Source organism: Myotis daubentonii, chromosome 8, assembly GCF_963259705.1.
Source record: "Myotis daubentonii chromosome 8, mMyoDau2.1, whole genome shotgun sequence".
NCBI lineage: Eukaryota > Metazoa > Chordata > Mammalia > Chiroptera > Vespertilionidae > Myotis > Myotis daubentonii.
The window spans coordinates 58,625,826-58,646,577 of NC_081847.1; the positions used below are offsets into that span (position 1 = coordinate 58,625,826).

Consider the following 20,752-nt stretch of genomic DNA (forward strand, 5'->3'; position numbering starts at 1 on the left):
ATGCTGCTGGATTCTGTGTTAATACGTTCTTTAAGATACTTTTGTATTTTTATTCATAAGTTAGATTAGTGGTCTGATATATTTTTTTTATTTTTCTCAGGTTTTGTTATCAATGTTACCATTTTAGAGAAATTAGATGTTTCCTTCTTTGAAATTTTCTCTGGTAATAATATTAATATTAGAACTAGAGACCTGCAGCACGAAATTCATGCACTGGGGGAGGGGGAGTGTCCCTCAGCTCAGCCTGCATCCTCTCCAATCTGGGACCCCTTGGGGGATGTCCAACTGCAGGTTTAGGCTCGGTCGGACATCCTTCTCACAATCCAGGACTGCTGACTCCCAGCCACTTGCCTTCCTGATTACCCCTAACTGCTTCTGCCTGCCAGCCTGATCACCCACTAACCAATCCCCTGCCAGCCCGATCGCCAACTGTCCTCCCCTGCCAGCCTGGTTGCCCCCAACTGCCCTCCCCTGCCAGCCTGGTTGCCCCCAACTGCCCTCCTGTACAGGCCTAGCCCCCCACAACTGCCCTCCCCTGCTGGCCCAGTCACCCCTAACCACCCTCCCCTGCTGGCCTGATCACCCACAACTGCCCTCCCCTGCAGGCCATCTTGTGGCTGTGGGCACTGCCATATTTGAGGGTGGGGCAGTCAAATTAGCATATTCCCTCATCAGCTGTGGACGCTGCCATCTTTGCTACAGCGTGAGGGTCAATTATCATATTCCCTCTTAATTAGGTTGTATGCTTTCAAAGTTTGGTAGAATTCACCATCTGGGTGCGCTGCTCTCTGTGGGTGTAACTCTTTGACAGCTCTACTTTTCCTAGAGTTCTGTTTTTAAGTCTTTGTTTTTAATCTTTTCTATGATTTTGGTAAATTATATTATCTTAGACATTTTTCTATTTAATAAAGTTTTTTAAACTGGTGAACACAGAATTGAACAAAGTAATTTATTGCAATTCCATTAACTTTCTGCTTTTATGGTTCTTTCGCTTGCATTGTATTTTTGCACATTTGCTCTCTTCCTTTTTTCCTTAGAATCAAATAGTTGATGGTTTCTCTATTGAATTAGTTTTTTAACTTAATACTTTTGTCCTTCTGTTTTCTAACTTATTAATTTTTCCTTTTTTCTTTGCTAGGTAACTTCTTTTGTTTTTCTTCAATTTATTTTATCAAAAAAAATAATAAAATAAACAAAAATAGAAAAAATAACAATTTATTTTATCCCCTTCCCCCCTAACTTTTTGAATTAAATTCTCAATTCATTTATCTTAATTCTTTTTTTTATGTAAGAATGTAAAACTATGAATTTTTCTCTGGATTGTACAAGTTTTTCTGTTGGTCTGTTTGTATTTCAGGTTTTTTAAGCACTTTATTTTCCTTGCACAATGGCATGTTGCTGGCAACTAATGTTCTCACCTGACAATAGAAAACCAAAATTTGTTGTTACCACTTAAAGAATTATTTGTACAGCTTTACATAAAAGAATTAATAAATTTACAGGTATAAATGCAATCCATTTGCCAATGCAAGGCAATTAACAACTCACAGTTCTGGCAGGAAAACATCATAAGAAAGGAAACTGAGTTTGAAGTCTTGGACTCTTCCAACACTGTTAGACTGGGAAGACAGAAAGGACAGCTGATCAAGACCTGCCAGCCTCTAGAACCCTGGAATAGTCAGTGTGCATACTCTAATACCCTGCACAGATCAAGAATTTGATGGTCTTACAGATTCTCACCAAGCCAATTTCTCTTCCATAAATGTGTTCTCTTACCTCAGTCAGGAAGTACCAAGGGTTTAAATCAAAGATAACTTTGTAATATATACAAAGATAACAGTTAACTTAAATATAACATTAAAATTAACAAGTTCTACAATCCAGCTTGTAGCAAATAAAAGCTTCAAAGACAAATTTCTTTATTTGTTTTTTATTAATTTAAGGGAGGAAGAGAGAAACTGAAACATCAATGATGAGCGAGACTCATCAATCGGCTGCCTCCTGCACACCCCACACTGGGGATCAAGCCCACAACAGGGGCATGTGCCCTGACCAGGAATCAAACCCTGACCTCACACTTCAGAGGTCGACACTCAACCACTAAGCCATGCTGGCCAGGCGACAAATTTCTTTTTAAATGTTTATTCCAGTTTCATGAGGTAGGACAAATGTATACTTCCGATTTAATTCATGCAACAAATGGTATGTGTCTGCTTGCAGTCCATTTAGAATCATTTGCAATGGACAATGGAGGGGCTCAACTTGTTATATTCCTGCTTGCTGATCCACATCTGCTAGAAGGTGCACAGCAAGGCCAGGATGAAGCCCCCAATTCACACTGAATACTTGCATTTAGGAGGAGTGATGATTTTGACCTCCACTTGCTGAGATTCAGTGCTGTGATCTGCATGCAGTCAAACATGCCAGAGTACATGCTGGTTTCATCAGAGAGCACCGTGTCACACACATGTCCTTCCAGATGTCAACATCACAGTTCATGATTGAGTTAAAGATGGTCCCAGGACTCCATACCCAGGAAAGAAGGCTGGATGAGTGCTTCTGGACACGAGAATCACTGGTTGGTGATGGTGAGCACCTGATGATTGGACAACTGGTAACTCTGAAGTAGAAGGACTCGGTGGTGGCCATCTCCTGCTCAAAGTCCAAGGCAACATAGCAGAGGTTCTCCTTGATGTCCTGAATGATTTTCCATTCTGCTGTGGTGGTGAAGCTGTAGGCGTGCTCTGTGAGGATCTTCATGAGGTAATCCATCAGGCCCCAGCCAGCCAGGTCCAGACACAGAATGTGGTGAAGCAGTATAGGCCTCATAGGTGGCACCATGTGAAGGACCCCATCCCTAGGGGTCCATTATAAAACCAGTGATGTAGCCAGAGGCATTCAGATACAGCAAGGCCCAGATGAACACGTACATGCCCAGGTGTTGAAGGTCTCAAACATAATCTGAGTCATCTCTCTGAGGGCTTTGGGGTTCAGTGGAGCCTCAGCAGCACCAGGCGCTCCTCAGGGACCACATGTAGCTCATTGTAGAAGGTGTGCCAGATCTTCCTAATGTCGCCCCAGTTGAGGACTATGCCAGGCTCCATGAGGTACTTCAGGATCAGGATGCCACACTTGCTCTGGACTTTCTGCCCCCCAGACCACCTGGGTACCCAACAATGGATGGAATCATGGCTTGGGGGTCATCATTTCTAGCAAAATCACCTTTACACCTGCCAAAGCCGTTGTCAATGATGAGCCCAGCGATTTCTTTTGCATTGCAATCTAGAAGAGTGGGAGCAGAGGAATGAGGAGGTTGAGCCACAGGAGCACATGGATAGCCTACAACTCCAGGAGTTTTTATATATTGTGTCTTTATTGTCTACAATTTCAGTTAATGGTTTCTCTTTGTTCTAAACTTTGTTTAAAATAGTTTTAAATTTCCACATAGAAAGAATTTTGTCCCCTAATTTTGTTAATTTACATTATATTGCATTGTGATTTTTAAAAAAAAAATGCTATCACCTGGCTGGCGTGGCTCAATGGTTGAGCGTCAACCTATGAACCTGGAGATCACAGTTCCCATTCAAGGCACATGCCCGGATTGCAAGCTCAATTCCCAGTGTGGAGTGTGCAGGAGGCAGCCGATCAGTGATTCTCTCTCATCATTGATATTTCTATCTCTCTCCCTCTCCCTTCCTCTCTGAAATCAATACAAATCTTTACAAAAAAAAAAAAAATGCTATCTTTACAGTTTAGTCAGTGATGGAGAACCTTTTGAGCTCAGCGTGTTAGCAGTTTGAAAAACCCTAAACTTAACTCTGGTGCCGTGTCACATATAGAATTTTTTTGATATTTGCAACCATAGTAAAACAAAGACTTATATTTTTGATATTTATTTTATACTAGAGGCCCGGTGCACAAAAATTTGTGCACTCGGGGGGAAGCGGGGGGTCCCTCAGCCCTGCCTGTGCCCTCTCGCAGTCTGGGACCCCTCAGGGGATGACCACCTGCTGGCTTAGGCCTGCTCCCCGGGGGATTGAGCCTATGATGGCAATCAGACATCCCTCTGGCAGCCCGGCAGCCCTTGGAGGATGTCCACTTGCCAGCGGGGAGCAGGCCTAAACTGGTCGGACATCCTTAGCGCTGCTGAGGAGGCAGGAGAGGCTCCCACCACCACCACTGTACTGGCAGCCATCAGCCTGGCTTGTGGCTGAGCAGAGCTCCTCCCATGTGAGAGCGCCCTGACCACCAGAGGGCAGCTCCTACATTGAGCGTCTGCCCCCTGGTGGTCAGTGTGTGTCATAGTGACCAGTCATTCCCAGTCTTTCTGCTGTTAGGGTCAGTTTGCATATTACCCTTTTACTATATAGGATAGAGGCCTGGTGCACGGGTGGGGGCCAGCTGGTTTGCCCTGAAGGGTGTCCTGGATCAGGGTGGGAGTCCCGCTTGTGTGCCTGGCCAGCCTGGATGAGGGGATGATGGCTGTTTGCAGCTGGTCATACCCCCTTAAGGGTGGGGGTCCCCACTGGGGTGCCTGGCCAGTCTGAGTGAGGGACTGAGGGCCATTTTCAGGCTGGCAGGTGACTGAAGCTCCCAACTACTCCTTTTTTTCTTTTTTTTCTTTTTATTCTGGGATTTATTTACCTTCTATGGCTGTCACTGGAACTGAGAGCTGGCTTTAGCTCTGAGGCTCGGCTCCAGCTCTGAGACCTCGGCTGCTGAAAGCAGGTATCTGGGTTTGTTTGGGTTCTATAATTGTAACACTGTTGCAGTCCTGCTTGCTTCAGCTCTGACAGCTGAAAGCAGGTTTCTGGGGATTGTTTAACTTCTATAATTGCAACATTGTTTCTTAGAGTGCAAACTCAGAGGCCGGCAGCAGCAGGCAGGGAACCTTGGCTTCCTCCATCACTAGAGCAAGCAAGCCTCCTGTTCGCTTCAGCTGCCTGGCTGCCGGCCACCATCTTGGTTGGCAGTTAATTTGCATATCTCGCTGATTAGCCAATGGGAAGGGTAGCAAAGTTATGGTTAATTACCATGTTTCTCTATTATTAGATAGGATATTTAAATGCCATTTAACAAAGAAAAATCAACCAAAAAAAAGAGTTCATGTGTCACCTCTGACACGTGTGTCATAGGTTCACCATCACTATTTTAGATGTTGCTAAGGTTTTTCTTTGTGGCTTAATTTTTTTAAATTAATTTTTTTTGAGAGAGGGGTAGAGAGAGAGAAAGTGGGAGAGGGAAAGAGAGAGAGAGAAATGATTTGTTGTTCTACTTATTTATGCATTCATTGGTTGATTTTTGTATGAGTCCTGACCAGGTATCCAACCTGCAACCTTGGAATATGAGGACAATGCTATAACCAACTGTAACCAACCCTATCAGGACTGTGACTTGATAGTTTTTGTGAATGTTTATGTATTCTCTTTTTAAAATTTGATATATTAATCAGATCTGCCTTATCAATTACATTACTGAGCTTTTCTTAATTTACTTATTATTTACTGGTACTCTCATAGACAGAGAACTAGAAAAGTTAAATAATTTTACTAACTTCTCAATAGTACATGGTAAAGTCCTTTAGGAAATGGCAAAACTGAATTTAGACAGTCTGACTTCAGGACCTCACCACTTAACTATTATATCATGAGGAAGAGAGATCTCCCAGGGAAACACTTTGAATTCAATACAAAGGTCATGAAGACACAGGAGTTTGTGTAGCAATTTAGTAAGATATCCAAAAAGCTGGGTAATTCAGGGGCTGAGAAATTGTGCATGATGTAAAAAGACTAGAGAAAAAGGAACTGCAAACTATGTGTAATATTGGTCAGTGAAGTTGCCAAAGGTGTGGTCTATTTAGCAAGGGTGCCGTGTGTTGGGGCAAGGAGGGTACGGTTACATATGGGATGATGATGACTAATATTAAACTAAGTGGAGAACAAGCTTCACCACCAATCTGCAAGAGGCTTGTGATAGTGGAACGGTTTCATCTCTGCAGACCTTCCAAGCTCTGCTGGGGAGGAAGCTATCATCTCCGAAGCAGGAGACTCTACCAGCCAGAGAATGGCAGGGTGAAAATACAAATGAGAAATGCCCCTGAGTTGTTTTTCCCATTAAGGGAGGTGATAGCTCCATTGTGGTGGAGGGTGGGGCAATTTGTAGCTCTCACTGGCAGGCCTTTCAACTCCTACCAGGATAAAGATGTGCTGCAGAAGTTAATCTGTTCACTAGCTGAAATGAATCCACCTCAGGGAAGTCTTTGGATATAATGTCTAAAAAAGGATGCAAACCAGAGTAGTGTTCTGCATGGGAAAAACTACTCCCTGCATATCTTTTAGCCTCAGATGTAGAAACAGTGTCTGCCCTCCATAGCAGAGAGTAATCTAGTTGCTCAGGCCCGTTGGAGAAGTCCCTGGGGTACTTCCTTCACAAGGATGGAGAATGCAAAACTTTACCAATATGCTGGGAGAGAAATGGAATGGCTATAAAACCGATTTCCTAAGTATCTGACAGCTTTGGTGTAGGGAAGGTGAGATTAGGTATGTTGGAGAGAAAAGGAGTCACACATTGCTCTAATACACTCTCATGCCTCACATCCTGAGAGAGGATATGGGGAAGTGAAACAACTGGCTTTTTCAAGTTGTCCACTCTCAGGTGAGCAAGGAAAGATGTGGAATTGAATCAGGCCAGAAATAATGTTGGCCATGGAGAGGGGGAAAGGCTGAAGTGGTGTGTGTGACGCATCAAGCAGGAAACCTCTGATGGAAGGTGGTGAGCAAAGAGTAGATCTTGGAGCACTGTCAACCAATAGTTGTTGATGATAATTCAATGCCATCAGGAATCCCCAATTTGGGGTGCGGTGAAGAAGGAAACTTTAGTCAGTGCAAAACAGCTCAATTGTTATACAGGACGGCTCTGAGGCAGCCCTCGGGAGAAGTGACCCTGGCACCTGGACCCTCTTTGGCTAGACAGCACTGCTCTGCTCCTCGCTGGTCTGTACTGCCCTGCTCCATGCCAGTTCGCTTTGCCCTGCACTGGCCTGCTTCACTCTGCTCTGGCTAGACACCTTCGGTATCTAACCAAAGGAAAGGCCAGCAGGTCATACCTATAGACAAAAGCTAATGAACTTGTAGTGAGGAAGAACTGGTTTAGGGATGTCTCATTAAAACAGAGCACGGGGTTTGGTTGGTTGTGCTTGTTAGTCATTTTTGCAACTGCAGTGTAGCATTAATTATGTTTGGTTAGAAACATTGTTCTATTGGCTTCCCTGCATCCTGTTGAAAACTTTATCACAGTCTGACCTTAGCAGAGTTGCTTTGCACTTTCTCAGGACGTAAGTAGAGTTGAACTGAAGGTCATAGCTGGGGAGAGTAATTTGGCTGACTAGAAGGCCATGGAAAAGCTTCAGTGGGGTTGTGACTCTAGAGGAACACTCCAAGAAAAATTCAACTAAAGCAGAGAAAATGAGGAAGGAATATGGCTTGTGTGGAGGTAGCAGGCCCCTCAGCAGTTATTGAAATATCAGATAAACCTTTCCTCAGTTACACAGCAGCTGTTCCCTGCACTTCCCTGCATACTCTATTTTGTAAGAAGACTGAAGCACATGGGGAGGCAACCATAAAATGATACTGAATATATGACACTGTGTACTTCCTCTTCCTGTTGTGGTTGGATTTGAGCTTGAACACCTTGAGGAATTTGGCTTTGAGATGCAAGCATTTTTTTCTCTTAGGCTAGCAAAGTTGGAGACAACACACAATTTAGTAATAACCTCTCTTCGTTCTGAAAAAAGGAACAGGCTGGACAGACTTAGTTTTGTAGTGTTAAACAAAAACATTCTCTAAAATGGAAAGGGTTGATATCATGAAATTAAAAGTCTAAAATATTCATGGAAGGTGTATAGTGTGTGTGTGTGTGTGTGTGTGTGTGTGTGTGTGTGTGTGTGTACTTGAGACTCTGCTCAACTTCTTTTGAGAAGCATATTTTTAGGTTTAGGTAAGAGGAACGGGGGAGGGACACACCCAACAGCTGTAGAAGCAGGAAACATCTACTCACAAACTGAAGAATAAAATCATGTAAGCTGAATATTTTGTTCCAACTACCATTTTTGATAAAGTCCTTATTTGATAAATGTATGATTGAGAGTGGGGATGCTTGCTTTTCTTTGTGCAGAGTATCCAGGCAGCTTTACCTCTGCAAACTCATTGTTTCCTCTGGAGAGTATTTCTTTTAAGATAATTTTCCAGAGGTATTAGGAGCTAAGTCCCACAGGACAGCAAGGGGGGTAATTATGGGAGTGATGTTCACCTCAAGTTGAAGGAGGGTCAGTGAAGAGTTACTGACTGGCCTGGGTTTGGCAAAGGTCAAGTTGAATTGAACTATTGATGGCAGTATTTAGAACTAAAAAATATAGACTTTAAGAAAAGTGAAAAAATGCAAACTGTCTTTGTTTATCATAATTTATATGGTTATATAAAAACTAGAGGCCCGGTGCACAAAACTTTGTGCACTGGGGAGGGGGGGGAGGGGGGGTCCCTCAGCCCGGCCTGTGCCCTCTTGCAGTCTGGGACCACTCGGGAGATAACAACCTGCTGGCTTAGGCCTGCTCCCGGGTGGCAGAGGGCAGGCCCAATCCCTAGGTGCAGCCCCTGGTTGGGCTCAGAGCAGGGCCGATTGGGGAGTTGGGGCACTGCCCCGTCATTCACAGAGCAGGGCAGATTGGGAGGTTGTGATGCCACCCTCAGTCACGCTCAGGGTAGGGCCCATCGGGGGGTTGGGGCACTGTCCCCGTCACACACAGAGAAGGGCCCATCAGGGGGTTGGGGCGCCGCCACTCTCACACTCAGGCAGGGCCGATGGGGAGGTTATGGCTCTACCCTATCACACACAGAGCAGGGCTCGTGGGGGCGGGGGGTTGGGGAGCTCCCCCCTATCAGGCACAGAGCAGGGCTGCTCAGGGGGTTGGGGCCCCGCCCCCTGTCACACACAGAGCCGCAGGGCGATCAGGGGGTTTGGGCTGCCCCCTGTCACGCTGATCCCGGTGCTGGGAGGCATATTACCCTTTTACTATATAGGGTAGGTGGGGCTGGCTCGTTTGCCCTGAAGGGTGTCCTGGATCAGGGTGGGGGTCCCCACTGGGGTGCCTGGCCAGTCTGGGTGAGGGGCTGAGGGCTGTTTTCAGGCTGGGAGTGGCTGAAGTTCCCAACCGCTCCTTTTTTTCTTTTTCTTTTTTATTCTGGGCCAGCTTTACCTTGAGGCTTGGCTCCAGCTCTTAGGCCTCTGCTGCTGAAAGTAGGTTTCTGGCCTTTGCTTACAATGTTGTGAATCTGCTGGCTGAAGTCCGGCGGTATTTGTTACAATGTTTCTTAAACTGCCCGCTCAGAGGCCTGCAGCCGCAGGCGGGGAACGTTGGTTTCCTCCGTCACTGAGGCAAGCAAGCCTCATGTTAGTTTCAAGCTGCCTGGCTGCCAGCAGCCATCTTGGCTGACAGTTAATTTGCATATCTCGCTGATTAGCCAATGAAAAGGGTAGCAGTCATACGCCAATTACCATGTTTCTCTTTTATTAGTGTAGATAAGTGAATTACCTGCTGCAATATCTGTGTATCTCTTGTAGTGATACTGCAATCTAAATTTATAACAGGCCAACCAACTTCCCTGTAAGGAGAAGATGAGTAGTACCCAGTTTTCAGGGAAGAATTTAGTTCTCTTTAAAGAAAATGAAACCTATGTGGCAAATGGAACCTTAGTCCATAGGGAAACCTGTGTTTCGCTCTGGGCTTTGTTTGGGAACTATCTTGAAATAAGGTAGACATGTTCGCACAGCTACTGATTGTTAGGGGAAGATGATCTCTGACCATTTGAAGGCCAAGGCTATAAACTGCAATTGACACAGCTGCATTTTTGTAAATCAGACTATGTATTCTTTGCTATATTTATCACACTTTTATGTTGCCTGTGGCCCAGTGTTTCTCAAGATGTGGTATTTGGATTGCCTTCATTAGCATTACCTAGAAGTTGTTAAAAATAAAAATTCCTAATCCTGAACTTTAAAAAAAATTATCTTTATTGTTGAAAGTATTACAGATGTGCCTTTATTTTCCCCATTGACCCCCTCCACCTCGCACCCGCACCCGCCCCTCCCAGGCTTTCACCACACTATTGTCTGTGTCCAAGGGCTATGCATAATCCTGAACTTGACTAATTCAAAACATAGGCATGGAACCTCAGGATCTGTATCTTAAACACCCCTCACAGGTTATTCTTATGCATACTACAGTCTGAACACCCCAGTAGGATCTCAACTATGCTTCCAGGAATTAGGATAGGGTCTGTGCTCATGAAGGTGACAGACTTAATGTGAGAGGTGGTGGTGATAACAACAGAAATCCCAAGTGAAATATTGGAGTTTCAAAGTCTAGCTATTCTACGTTGTCTGTGTGTAAATTCTCCTTCTGTTGCCAACTAGCCTTTAGTCTGTTTTGCAGGAAATAGTGATTTCCTGTAGGCTTTGCCTCCCTATGGAGAAGCCTGGAAATACGTTCCCTACTACTTGCCACTAGCTGAAGGCTGAGGCTTCCACGGTGGGCTGCTGTTAAATCTTTAAGAAGGTGATCTTCTTTGAGCCAGGCAATATATTCTGCGACCTTTTGAGTTTCATTTTCTCCAGATACTGTAATGCAGTGATGGCGAAACTTTTGAGCTCGGCGTGTCAGCATTTTGAAAAACCCTAACTTAACTCTGGTGCCGTGTCACATATAGAAATTTTTTGATATTTGCAACCATAGTAAAACAAAGACTTATATTTTTGATATTTATTTTATATATTTAAATGCCATTTAACAAAGAAAAATCAACCAAAAAAATGATTTCGCGTGTCAGAGGTTCGCCATCACTGCTGTAATGACTCCTTACTTAGGCATTCCGTTTCATTTTGTCCAAATACTACAATGACTACTTAGTGTTTTATTTGGACCAGCCTGCTGTGTGGCTTTCAGGGCCTCTGATGCAACTTAGTAATCACACAAGGCTGACGAGAGCCCCAATAACAGTGAATGCTTTCTCCTTGCCTCACATGCCTGCCATGCCCAACCCAACATACGCTTACATACCATCAATCCCATCTTTCTAGCCATCTTTCCTTCCTTCTGCATGCTTTATTCTGTCACTAATCTCCTGCAGAAGCAAAACTGACACTTGTTCTTCTTCTGGTATGATTAAGCACATCACATACTGTAGTTTAGACCAAAATAAGTCTACTTTGCACTCTTAGATATTGCATTCTCTCTCTCTCTCTCTCTCTCTCTCTCTCTCTCTCTCTCTCTCTCTCTCTCTCTCTCTCTCTCTCTAAATAGTAGGCTCATCCTGACTAGTTCTGCTTCCAGAATAATAAACCCTGGAACATTGAACCCTGGAACATTTCCTGTAAGCCTGAACCCTCTAAAGATTGTTATCCCTGATTTTTTATATTCTGATGTCTGAAGACATGAATGATCTTTGTAAATATGATAGTTGTGTGAGAAAGTAGTTTTTTTTTCCCACCACGAAAAGACTAATATAAACTTGGTGTCCTTGATAAATTTACCTTTCCTTCCCTTTAAATACCTATAGTTTGAATATGGTGAGCCGGTCTTTCTGACTTCTTCAGAAAGAAGCCTGACAACCTTGCCCTGATGACAGGTAAAAGTTTGTCCATCCTTTCCTAAATGCAACAGTTTCTTGAGCATTTTTGGCGGTCCCTTCCAGCTCTTTGTATCGTGCCTTCCAGAATACCTTCCATTGCAGTAAAATGGAAGCATTATCATTTATCTCTATAAAAGCATTATCGTTTACCCAGTGGCCTAAACCCAAAGCCTGGAGTCATCCTTGACTCCTATCTCTCCTTACTTCCTTCTCTTCTCCCCTAAAAGTCTTTCATATCAGTTCCTAACACAACCATGACCTCTTTTATTCATTCATTTATTTACTTAGGTTCGATCATTTTTTATCTCTTATCTGTTGCTTTTTTGAAAGCATCTTTATTGAGATATAATTCACATACCATAGAATTCACACATTTAATGTGTACAATTCAATGGTTCTATGTATATTCACAGAGTTGTGCAAACATCACCACAACCTAATTTTAAATATTTTTAATCACTCCAAAGAGCACACTTTAGCAGTTGGCTATAATCTCTTGATTGGGTTTCCAACTAGCTATTAGTTTAAGTTCTTGTGATCCATTCTTCATGTTACAGTCAGAAAGAAGTTTCTAAAGTGTAAATCTAAGTGTGTCCCATTCTACCTTAAAACGCTTTAATAGCTCCTTACTCCCATTGTTTTCCTGATAGAATAAAAAATCTTTAAGGTAACTCCAGGATCTGTAAGGGTCTGACCTCTTTCTTTAATTCAGGGATAAATAGTATTTTAGAATCATCTGGGGATGGTGAAAGGCTTTAGAAAATTGTTTGAAATGTACTTGGACATTTCTCTCCATGAAGAGATAATGCTCAAATTGTACTAGATTTTCCACAGTCTAGAATATCTGGAGAAATAGTTTAATTATATATAATTTTACCCATTTTATAGTTTTTTATTGTTTGAGATTTCATTTTATCTATGAGCAGGAAACACGATCATATTTTCAGAGTTTAAGGTTTCTAACGCTCATTTGGCTCAGGGTCTGTGGGGTAAGGAATGTCAAGAAAGGGGGAATAAGGTCTAAACTGGGCCCAGTTGGTTAAACTAAGGGTATCGGGAGGCTATTGGGAAAGAAGGAAAGAAGGACCATGGAAAGGGGAGAGAGAAGTCTATTGGAGGGAGGAGTGGAATGTCAATGCCACAGCAAGTCTGGTCTTTATTCCCTGGGCCACTTGCTTCTTGGGAGGATGGGAACTAGGTGCTGATTTTTCTTATTCAGCTTCGAAGCCCCAGAGCCTGGCACACGGTAGACATATGGTTGGCAACAAATGCTGAATGGATAAATGAATAAACAAATGAATACTTCTAATAAAGCATTGCAGTTATTTATGTTTCTGTGTCTGTTTTATTCATCTCTGCTTAGTTAATCTTGTGCTCAGTACCTGTTGAATTGCCTTTAGTTGCATAGCTAGACAGGAATTAGGTTTGGCACTTGGGAGTACAAGTTCTTATGCCTATGTACTCTTGGGAGTACAAGTTTCTTATCCCTAACACCCTGTTGCCCCTTTAATGCTGTACAAATATTAAAATATGCCCCTGAGTGCTCTAAGTGTTTCTCAGAGGCTCACAAACCACAAGTTTCTTTATCTGATAATCAGTTTCATTTATTTTTAGCCACACCTCTCATTGGTAAGGAACATTTTTTTTTCTTCTAGCAGTGAGTTTCAAATATTCAAACCCATGGTCGTTGTATTTTAGGTAACCACAGTGTTTTATCTAACTTATTTTAAAGAGCGTAAAAAGTGTGTGCTTTTGAACCTGCCGTGGTACTACAATGTCTCAGGGGTAATAGATTCCATCTGAAGAAGAGCCTAGTGTATTCACCAATATAGCACTTTGCCTCAAACTTCTAATTGATTGAAAGAAGGTCTATTAAAACTGAAACTTTCAGAGAAATAACAGACTTTGCTCTTATGAGGCCCTTACCATTATTCCTTCTCTCCTCCATTTATCTCTCCGTTTTCATCCTCTATTTCTCTCACACACAATGCCAACCATGTTCAAAACTGATTTACACTTGTTTTCCCCCTCCAGCAACATTTGTCTCACAGTTCTTTACAACTTGCTTCTTCAGCTTTCTGCTCAAATAATGCCCTAACAGAAAGTGCTTCCTGGCCACTATATAAAAAATGTGGCCTTCTGGTTCCCATCCTTTAGAGTTTTCTCCATAGCACATTAATCACCACCTGACATTCTGTATATTTAATTGCTAAATTGTTTGTCTCACTCAATAAAATATGAGCCCCATGAAGACAGAGGCTGACTTGCATCCTTACACACCAATGACTATTTGGTGAATGAATGATTGATATATGACCTTTAATAACTGTCACTTTGTTTATCATCTAAATAAGCTATAATCTGTTCATAATAGTGTCTGCACAAAATGATGTCCTTCATTAACACGGTTGCCACAGTTATATTTTTAGAACACATCTAATTATGCCTCTCACATGTATAAAATTTTTCTATTGTTTCTGACGGCCACTAGCCATGCTTCTCAATTTGAGGTATGAGGGGATGGAGAAGTCACAGGATAAAATAGCACATAATTCTATTTCAGAGGGCTAATTTTACTTTCAGGATTTTTTTGGGGGGTGGGGAGTTTCCAATTTTACTCATCTTTAAAAGTTTTGTCACATGCATGTATAAACTCTGTATAAAGTCAAGAATGTATAGGACTTGAACTTTTCAGTGTTTTACTGTTATTAATTTACATAGAAAATATATCCCCATACAACTTTTAAAAATATATATATTTTTTATTGATTTCAGAGAGGAATGGAGAGGGAGAGAGAGACAGAAACATCAATGATGAGAGGGAATCACAGATTGGCTGCCTCCTGCACACCCCCTACTGGGGATCGAGCCCGCAACTCAGACATGTGCCCTTGACCAGAATCAAACCTGGGCTGATTCAGTTCCTGGGCTGACACTCTAGCCACTGAGCCAAACTGGTTAGGACCTCATACAAGTTTTGCAGAACTCTGAAATAGTTATACAATGCAATGTTTCCAGAAATGAAGAGCTCCTAGACTTTTATGAATACACTAGGGGCCCGGTGCACGAAATTCGTGCACTGGGTGTGTGTGGGGGGGAGTGTCCCTCAGCCCAGCCTGCCCCCTCTCACATACTGGGAGCCCTCAGGCGTTGACCCCCATCACCCTCCAATCGCAGGATCGGCCCCTTGCCCAGGCCGAACGCCTCTGGCTGAGGCGTCCGGCCCGGGCATCGGGGACCCGCAGCTGCAGCGGCCCCACGATCGTGGGCTCCGCTTTAGGCCCAGGCAAGGGACCCCTAGCTCCTGGGACTGCCAGCTTCGACCGTGCCCAGCTCCCATCACTGGCTCCACCCCTACTTCCTGCTATCACTGGCCAGGGCGGAAAAGGCACCTGATTCTCCGATCATGGCTGGGGGGCAGGGCAAAGGCGGCCAGGGCTGCCTTTGCCCTGCCCCCCAGCTCTTAGCTCCCCCCTGGGTTTCTGATCACTGTCAGTGGCAGGGGCTTCTTCCTGCTTTCCCTTTCGCCTCCCTGCATTGTGCCTACATATGCAAATTAACCGCCATCTTGTTGGCAGTTAACTGCCAATCTTAGTTGGCAGTTAATTTGCATATAGCCCTGATTAGCCAATGAAAAGGGTATTGTCGTACGCCAATTACCATTTTTCTCTTTTATTAGTGTAGATACCCAAACTTCATTTACAAATTACTATTTCTAGTATCAAAATGATATCTTATTGTTATTAGATTTAATTCTTTAATAGTTATATGCTATTTTTTAAATACCTGTATCTATCTAGGTTCCTCAGACCCTATGACCCCATATGGCAACCACTGTTTCAAAATAATGGCAAAATAGCTAGTCAACGTGCAGCCATTACCCCCTTGATTGAAAATAACCAAAATTTTAGCCTTTGCTCTAAACTATTTCTTAAACTTGGAGAGTCACTAAAAATCTTTAATAGACCTTCTTTTTTTAAAAAAAACAAAACTGTGAAGAGATGGCATTAGACATTCTCTACCATTGCTTCAGAGACTACAAATCAGTTTAACTTCCTTGAGTTTAGGTTTCTTATTTGTCCATTTCAAAACATTAATTTTACCTTGCAGGACACCATTGCATATAGTAGATGCACAATAATCACATGTTCAGCTAAATTAATAAGTATCCCACTAAATTTGTCACAGGCCTGGCTTCTAATGGTTAATCAATGAATATTTGTTGAGGGAATGAAAATATCTGAAAGGAGCCTAGAAGGACAGAATAATCACCTATCTTCATTCACCAGCATGAAGATAGTGTTATAATTTCATTTGAATTCACGTATGCTAATCAAAATATTGAATTTCCCCAGAATTTATTTTTTTTCTACTGCAACTATAAAAGACTTACACACAAAAAATATCATATTGGCAAATGCACATCTTCAAGGTCTTTCCATTTCTTTCTGGATTAGTGCACAAAATGATGGCCTGGAAGACAAAAATAGTCCTTTTGGGCATCACATAGTTTTACTGCAAAGAACAGTTTGATAAGTACCTTCACCCACAATTTACAGAGTGAAGGGAAAAGTAGGTTTCTAGTTGTTTATATGGAAAATGATGCAATAATTAATAAACTCTGTGTTCCCATACTTTTGCTCCACCCTGTGTACTCAGTTCCTGATTAAATTATGGGTTTTGCTATTACGGAAATGCTGGTGGCCACATCTCAAGTGTCTCTTAAGTGAGAAAACACTGAACAAAAAGAGGAAGTAGTCATCATTCTTGACACTTAAAAACCAACTACGTTACACTTATGAAGAATAAGGTGAGGTGGTTTGCTTTATAAGTTAGATAATAAAGTTACATAATTAAGGTGGTGCAGTATTAGCAGAGAGGGAAAAAGTTTACCAATAGAACAAACTATAAAACCCAGGAACAGAGAAACATGCATTTGTAGAAACTTGGTATATGAAAAAAGTTACACAAAATATAGCAGGGAAAAAATGGACTATTTAATAAATGATGCTCAGACAATTATTTATTTAAAAATGAAACTGGATTTCTTTTCAGTATCATACATAAAAATCAACTCTTTGTGATGAAAATTAAAGAGCAAACTCATCTTTCTCTATTGAAAAAAAACTATTTGAGGAGTTACTTTCTGAGAACAAAAGTGACTGGCAAATGATTCTAAGGATGGTTCAGACTGCCATACTATTATATAAGTACTAGAGGTTCAATGCACGAAATTCATGCAAGGGGCTCAGCTCCCACTGCCACGGCAGCTGCCTCGGCCTGGGCCTCGGGCCCCTGCGGCTCCAAGGCTTAGTCCGGAAGGTCATCTGATCTAATTAGCATATTATGCTTTTATTATTATAGATTCAGATTCAACCTCCCAATAAGAAGATAGGTATCAATGTTTTCACCAATAGTTGCCCATATTATTGTAATACACTTCTCTGGTAGTATTTTGGATCTCTCTCCTCCTAGCGATTATACTTAAATATCTCCTAAAGACAAGAAAATGATTTGTTTGTATTTATATATTTGTATAATTTGGTATTACATAGGAATGAGATATAGCCTTGCTGGTGAATTTCCAGCCCTAGTCCCAATTTGATGAAATCAAAAAGCAATTCACTTTATCCATTAAATAAGATTTAGAAAAACAATTTGTATTTTTCTTGGGTCATTAAAATCAAACATCATTATATAATGGAATAGAATGATAAGTTCACGTGAATTTGAAAGGTAAGACGTGAGATGTCAAAGAAATCCCATAGGGTTGAGGGTTACTTTGATCTTTGTTTCCCCAAACAGTCCCCCTTCAAGAACAAGGAATGGCATTTGGCCACAACTTGACTCTTCCCAATTTTTTCTTCCAAAATCCGCTGCTCCATTCTCCCCGCTTCCAGCCCTATTACTTATGCTCCCCCAAACACACCTCTTCGCACTTTTTTTTCCAACTGTGTTCTACCTGTAATCTTTTATGTCTAGCCACACACACACACACACACACACACACACACACACACACACCATGATTCTGGAACACCTCCATGTGGACAAGCAAATCTAGATTTCTAACTAGCGATATGAGTCTATCCATATCATTAACCATGAAGATTTTGGCAAACTAGTAAGACAGAAATTACAGGGTGTCCCCAAAACATGTATACACACTTTAACTACTGATAGCTCAATTGATGTTTCTTTTCAGCCAGACTAAACTTTGAACAAAGGAAATGCATCCTAAAATGCTACTGGAGGTTTGAAAACACAGTTGAAGCACCGACACTGCCTTTGTAATTATTCAAAGTGCGTATACATTTAATTTTCACTCCTTTTAACTCACTTAACTTTCACGCCTTTTCAGGTTTAGCTGATTTGTAATAATGGATGAAGTCAGACTAAGCTTTGAACAAAGAAAATTTATCCACTAGACTTTTTTTTTTTAATGGAGATACAGAAAAGATAAAGTTTACAGTACAAAACCTGTCAACCGTTAATGAATTGAGGCGCACAGATACCCAACGACATGATTCTGGATGTTTGCGATTCCATTGCTTCCTGTCAGCAGCAGTGCCTGAACTAGAATGGTCGTCAGTTTGAAAACAGACATGAACAAAAAAAAATTATTCATTTCTGTAGATTCCTCTAAATTTTGTAAAGGATCTGTATGCTAATAAACACTGGCTTCATAATCATCCGAAGTGTATATACCTTTTTGGGGGGGTACCCTATGTACTAAATGTAACCCAAAAATTTACTTTGGAGAATTGAAAAATCGCCCCCGCCTGCTATTCCTTGGGCTTAGTGAATACACATCTTCTTCTGAAGTACAACATATTCATTACGTATTTTCAAGAATTGCAGAGTAAATGGTTGAACCTAGACACCCCCCCCCCCTCCCATAATGACTGCATTCTTTGTTTTTGAGTTAGGGCACTATACGGCCCACAATAAGGACCTTTAATGAGACACAAAGGCTTTTACTTCAAGTGTCCTACATGTTAAACATTTTGTCTAATTTAACCCGCATACCTCTTCGGCACAGGTGTTCTCATTCGCAATTTTCAGCAACGTGGCAGCAGCGGTGGAGGCGAGGCGGGTGGTGAGAAGATTCGGCCGGGGGGGTGGGGTAAGGACACATTTGTAATATCTTAATCAATAAAGGGAAAACAATAAAATAAAACAAAACAACCACCAAAAACAACAAAAAAGAAGACTCGGATGCGGAGATGCTCCAGCGACCTGCACCCCGTCGTCGTCGTCGGTGCTCCCGCCTCGGAGGCCACGGAAGGAGACCGCCCGGGTCACAGAACCTCTGGACCTGTCAGAACCACCAGGCTTGGCCCGGTGGCCACACTGGAGCCCACGTCGAACCATTAGGACATGAGACGGAAAAGGTGGCACCGGGTATCCTGGCATGTTTCTCCCCGTGGAAACGCACGTGCTCGCCGCGGGGAAAGTCTCACCCCGTGAGGCCTGCGGGCCAGATGCCTCCCGCCGCTGCCTGAACGGGACCGACCGACCGCGCGGGGCACAGCCTGCGCCGCGCCGAGAGCTCGAAGCCCGGCAGGTTCGGTCCGGTCCTCGGCGAGGCGGGAAGATACCAGGACCCTCTCGGTCGTGAGAACATAGTCCTCGGAAGCCTCCCCCGCCCCTCCCGGGACAGGCCCTCCCGCCTCTGCTACGGGTTCGCCCCCCACAGCTCAGGCGCCCGCCCAGGGCCCGCCGCGCGCTTCCCTCCAACTTCGCGAGGCGAAGGGGCGGGCCCGGCGCCGAGGCCCCGCCCACACCGCGCGGCGCCGGAGTGGCCCCGCCCCCTCGGGGACGCAGGAGGCTCCTCTTCCTTCGGCGGCACAGGCCTCGGCCGCGGCCCTGGTTTCGGTTCCCGCTACGGGGCTGTCGTGGGCGGCCGCTGGCGCGGGTCCGGGCCCTGCGAACAGCGCGCCGCGCGCCCCCGCCGCCCCTCGAGCCGCTGGCCGCGGAAGTGACGTGGGGTCCAGGCAAGAGTTTGTTTGAATCGATTCCCGGCCGGACCTCGCGCTCGCCGCTCTTCGGCCACCGCCGCGGAGGGAGGAGCTGCTGGGCGCCGAGGGGGAGACCTCGCGCCCGGGGGACCGGAGCTGAGGCGCCGCGCGGAGCCTGCGTCTGGGCCCTGGGCGCGGCGGCCGTCGGCGCCGGCGCGGCTGTTTTTTTCTCCTTTCCCCCAATATGGCAGCGGCGGGCGGCGGCGGGCCCTCGGCGGGGACTGGAAGGGGCGGCCGAGGCGACCGCTGCAGGAAGGTGTACTTGTTCGACCGGCGCAAGAAGGAGTCGGAGCAGGGCGACCGGGTGGTGCAGGTCGGGGAGCGCTCGGACTACGCGGGATTCCGCGCCTCGGTGCGCCAGGTACGCGGCGGGCCGCGGAGGGATGCGCAGGGCGAGTTGGGGTCGGGAGGGGGACGAGAAGAGAAGCCCAAGTTTCGTGCTCAGGGCCATAAACCTGTCACCGGCCCTGGCCCTGAGGCTTTCGGCTTCTCTCTCCCGGGTGCCCGCCATCTCCGTGGCTGAGCGGCAGGAAGCCTCGGGTCGACGCCCGCCGGGGCCTCGGAAGGCAGACCCGGCCTCTCCGTTGGGCCTCGCTCTGCCCCAGGGACCTCGCTGCCCAGGGTCTGAGACCTCGGGTTTCCTCGGGCCGGGCGAGCTCGGCACTCCGCTCGTGTCTCTTTCGTGTGGAGCTTTTATTGTTTAAAGAGGAGAGCAGAGGTATCCCGGAGGGCTGTCAGGAGTGTGGCGATGGCTGAAAGTTGTGAAATTCCTGGAGTCGATTGACTTCAGGTTCCTCACATGAGGCGGTAATTTCGCGGGCCGCCTGTCAGGAGCGCCGGCGGGGTCCTCCCGGGGCGGGAACCCGGGCCGACGGTCGCCGCGCAGGTGGGGCCGGCCTTCTGGTCGTCGGAACCCTAGTCCCCGGGACTTGCTGGGCCCACCCGGAGGGTGTCCGTGGGCAGCTGTAGGACACCGCGGAAGGGTGTGTGTGAACTTGCTTTGAAAACGAATGACGTGCGAGGAAACCAACCTTGAACCGTGCGGTGTTT

The 20,752-nt window shown here is 44.6% G+C and overlaps 1 protein-coding gene and 1 pseudogene across 4 annotated transcripts in view; one reads left to right on the forward strand and one right to left on the reverse strand.

Annotated features, from left to right (window-relative positions):
• Positions 1-1,950: 1,950 nt before the first annotated feature.
• LOC132239070 (actin-3-like) lies at positions 1,951-19,055 on the reverse strand (annotated as a pseudogene).
• Positions 19,056-19,295: 240 nt separating this feature from the next.
• SMCHD1 (structural maintenance of chromosomes flexible hinge domain containing 1) overlaps positions 19,296-20,752 on the forward strand; it is a 153,818-nt gene continuing 152,361 nt past the window's right edge. The window contains exon 1 of one of the 4 annotated variants that reach the window (XR_009454146.1): positions 19,296-20,063. Coding sequence is in view for 3 of the 4 variants with exons in the window: in XM_059706537.1 (XP_059562520.1) it covers positions 19,887-20,063 (177 nt within the window). In the remaining variant the exon portion in view is untranslated. The remainder of the gene's footprint in view (positions 20,064-20,752) is intronic. The other 3 variants (XM_059706537.1, XM_059706536.1, XM_059706534.1) reach the window with 3 other exon arrangements.